The sequence below is a fragment of the Pteropus vampyrus genome, unplaced genomic scaffold, assembly GCF_000151845.1.
Source record: "Pteropus vampyrus isolate Shadow unplaced genomic scaffold, Pvam_2.0 Scaffold176, whole genome shotgun sequence".
Taxonomy (NCBI): domain Eukaryota; kingdom Metazoa; phylum Chordata; class Mammalia; order Chiroptera; family Pteropodidae; genus Pteropus; species Pteropus vampyrus.
The window spans coordinates 690,728-694,219 of NW_011888957.1; the positions used below are offsets into that span (position 1 = coordinate 690,728).

General features: G+C 57.4%; 1 protein-coding gene across 1 annotated transcript in view; it reads right to left on the reverse strand.

Moving 5' to 3' along the window:
• DFFB (DNA fragmentation factor subunit beta) overlaps positions 1-3,492 on the reverse strand; it is a 16,968-nt gene that overhangs the window by 9,200 nt on the left and 4,276 nt on the right. Inside the window, exons 4-5 of the mRNA XM_011370812.2 lie at positions 2,129-2,233; positions 1,713-1,839 (exon numbers count right to left, since the gene is read on the reverse strand). Coding sequence (XP_011369114.1) covers positions 1,713-1,839; positions 2,129-2,233 — 232 coding nt within the window. The remainder of the gene's footprint in view (positions 1-1,712; positions 1,840-2,128; positions 2,234-3,492) is intronic.

A 3,492-nucleotide genomic window follows, 5' to 3' on the forward strand; every position in this document is an offset into this window, starting at 1 on the left:
GGGGGAGGACGGACTGGAAAGGCAGGGGACGTGCTTCGGGAAACAGAAGCGCCCCACGCAGACGGCCGCCTTCCTGCTGGGTCTCCTCTCCTTCCGCATCGCCAGGTGTCTGGACCCCCGTGAGCCCTCACTCTCAGGAGCCTCAGTCTCTTTACTGCCACCTCCTGGAGCCTTTCCACACACGCACGGAAGCGCCAAGACCCCGAGCAAGCACGCAGGACCAAGTGTGGCCGTCACCCAGGCCTTGCAGCTTCGCACACGCGGAATCAGCACGCCCCGAGCACTGTGGCCCACGCGGCCGGCCCGGGGACCCTGGGCTGCTGTGTGCGGACATCAACACAACCCGCCCTACAGGACCGCAGCAACTGACGCTCACAGGTGGACACCCTCAGGCCCCTGGTGAAAAGTTCTCAGACTTACGGCCAAAAGCACAGCATGAAAGAAAAAAAAGGACAAACTGGCTTTCTTCAAAATTAAAAACTGGTGCTTCACGAAAGACCTTCTCTCTCGATGAGAATAAGAGCTACAGAGTAGAAGAAAATACTTACAAACGAGTCTGGCCAAAGACTCGCATGCAGAACATATTAACGAAAAAACCATCAAACCTCAACGTTAAGAAAATAATTAGAAAACGGACAAAAAACAAGAGGAGACATTTCACCACAGAGGATACAGTCCTGCGCTGAATAACGACATCGTGGTCAGTGACAGACACGCCCAGCGCGACGGTGTCCCCCAGGGCCTGAGTGCACGCGGCGATGTCTGCAGGATGACACGGCCTAACGATGCACTTCTCAGGCTGCATCCGCCTCATTAAGTGGCGTGTGACTGTATCCAGATGGCAAATGATCCCATGAAAAGGTCAACACCCTTAGCCTACAGGGAAATGCACATTAAGACATAAAGAGACTCCACTGCCGCGCGACCATCAGGGTCGCTACAATGAAGACAGAGCGCGGACAGCTGGAAGGGCTCAGAGATGCCCCGCCCCTCGCGTGGTGCTGGGGCCATTTCTTTGCTTCTTTTATGTAACAACTGTATCCAGATTTAATTTCCATTCATTACAATCCACCCAGATACAACATACAACTCAGTGGGTCTTAGTTCCTCAGAGCTGTGCAACCGCCTCCACATTCAATGTTAGAACATTTTCATTGCCTCCAAAAGCAACCCTGTCCCACCTACCCCCCAACCCCACCCAGCCCTAAAACTAGCACTGGCCTACGCTCCGTCTCTACACACCTCTCTGTGCTGGACATTTCATACGGTGCAATCCTACGTGGCCTTTTGTGACTGGCTCCCTTCACTGAAGTGACGTTTTACGGGTCACTCATGCTGTAATGGGTGTCAGGACTTCACTCCCGGTCATGGTCAAGGTCCAATAACATCGCTGGGTTTGGACACGCTTTGCTTTGTTTACCCATTTGTTCATCGATGGACATCTGGGCGGTTTCCACTTTTTGGCCGTTAGGAACCAAGCTGCTGTGAGCATTCACCTAGAAGCTACTGTGGGCATGTGTCCACTTCCCTTGGGTACATATATGTATGCCTAAGGGCTGCTGGGTCGCCTGGTGGTTGTTTCATAGTCATAGGAACCACAGACTGTCCCCATAGCGGCTGCACCGTCTTACACCCCACCGGCGACGCACGAGGGCCCTGCTCCCCACAGCCCTCCAGCTTCCCCGCCACCCTCCAAGGTCCCTGCCACTTACAGCCCTGCCAGCTCTGGCCCTTGGTGAGCAGCACGAGCTCCGTGTTGTCAGGGACGCTCCAGAAGTAATCTCCAGTCAGCTCCGTGCCATCTTCGTAGAGGCACAGGCGGGAGCCAGGAACAGGCAGCTGGGGACAAGGGAGAGGAGCAAGCAGGGCAGGATGCTTACTTACTGCGCGTCAGGCGGGCCCACCCTTGTAGCGACATCAGCTCTTCCCACCTGCAGCCCGCACAGAGAACGAGAACAAACTATAGTTTAAAGCACGGGTCCCCAACTTTCCGGCCGCAGACCAGTACTGGTCTGGTCCGTGGCCTGTTAGGAACCAGACTGCATGGCAGGAGGTGAGCGAGCGAAGCTTCATCTGTATGTGCAGCCGCTCCCTGGCGCTAGCATCACCGCCTCAGCTTCCACCTCACATCCTCAGGCGTGAGAGTCTCATAAGGGCACCGGTCCCTGGTGCCACAAAGGTCGGGGACGGGACCGCTAGTTGAAAGAATCACGCTCGAGATGCTGTCCGTGCACTAAAGCAGGGCAAACACCTCACACAGCACAGGTGTCCACAGAATCGGTGCGTAGGAACGTGGACACCTGCTGCAGGTTGTTCCAAGATGTGAAAAGCACACAGAAATGGACACGCAGCAGTCACTGCTCTGGGGGTGCGCCGCACAGACCCTTTCAAAAGGGGCCCTTCAAGGGCACTCCACATCCAAGCCTGTTTCCAGAAATGACACCACTGCTACCGCTAGGCCTGTGAATGCGCCTCCTGACAGGTGTCAGGACACACCCGCTACCTGCACCCCTGGCTCCTCCACACTGATCAGCAAGAACACCTTACTGAGCATGACTCATTGCCTGTCCGCGGAAGGGAGGCCGGCACTCAGACTGTCCTGGAGTGGCTCTCTTGCTCGGCACTGGTGTTTTATAAATTTTTATAGCAGCTCCACCCCCTCCCCATGCAACATGGTACACACCCCGCAGGCCCAAGCCCCTGCAAGGGAACAAACAAATACAGTAATGGCTGAAATCCCACCACAGCGGCGCTGCCAGGCCTTTAGAGGCCCCTGAGCCCAGCCCCTTCATTTTACACAGGGGAACTGAGTCTCAGCAGGCCACCAGCTGTGTCCTAACATGCAGCGAGTCCGGGTCCCTGCATCGCAGGCCAGAGCAGTCCGATCCTCGGGGTCAGAAGAGAAACAGTGTTGTCCCTAAATCCCCCACAAACGCTGCGCTCTCAACGGGGCAAGAAGTCCCCGACTCAAGGGGTCTCGAGAGACTAATGGCGATGAAATGGCGAGTCTCAGCAGCCCTTCCGCCACCTCGCACAGCCCCCTGGTTTTGAAGCTGAAAAGCAGCACCTCTCATCCTCCTAAGTTTCTCCCAAGCGGGCGAGCACTGAGCACGGGACAGAAGCTTCCCCGACGCCATGTGCTGAGACGTGGCGCCTCCGCTGAGCAGCGGGAGGCCCGGAAGTCCGAGGGTTCAAATTCCGCCCGCTCTGCAGCACCCCGTGCGCCCTCCGAGGCTGCGGTCGGGCCATGTCTGTGGAATGAGGGCGTTCGCACCCGATGCACAGGGTTTAGCCGCGGACCGACCCCCTGACAGCCCACGACAGAGACGCCACGGTGCCGGCCAGGGGCATCCCCCGTGGTCCCGCTCGGGTTCTCCGCCTCGGGGGAGATGTGGACAGTCCCCGCCTCACGGGGCATCCGTCAGAACTCGGGGACACACTGAGCTCCCAGTGCTGACGGCGAAAGACGACGGGTCGGCACTGTCGCAGGCC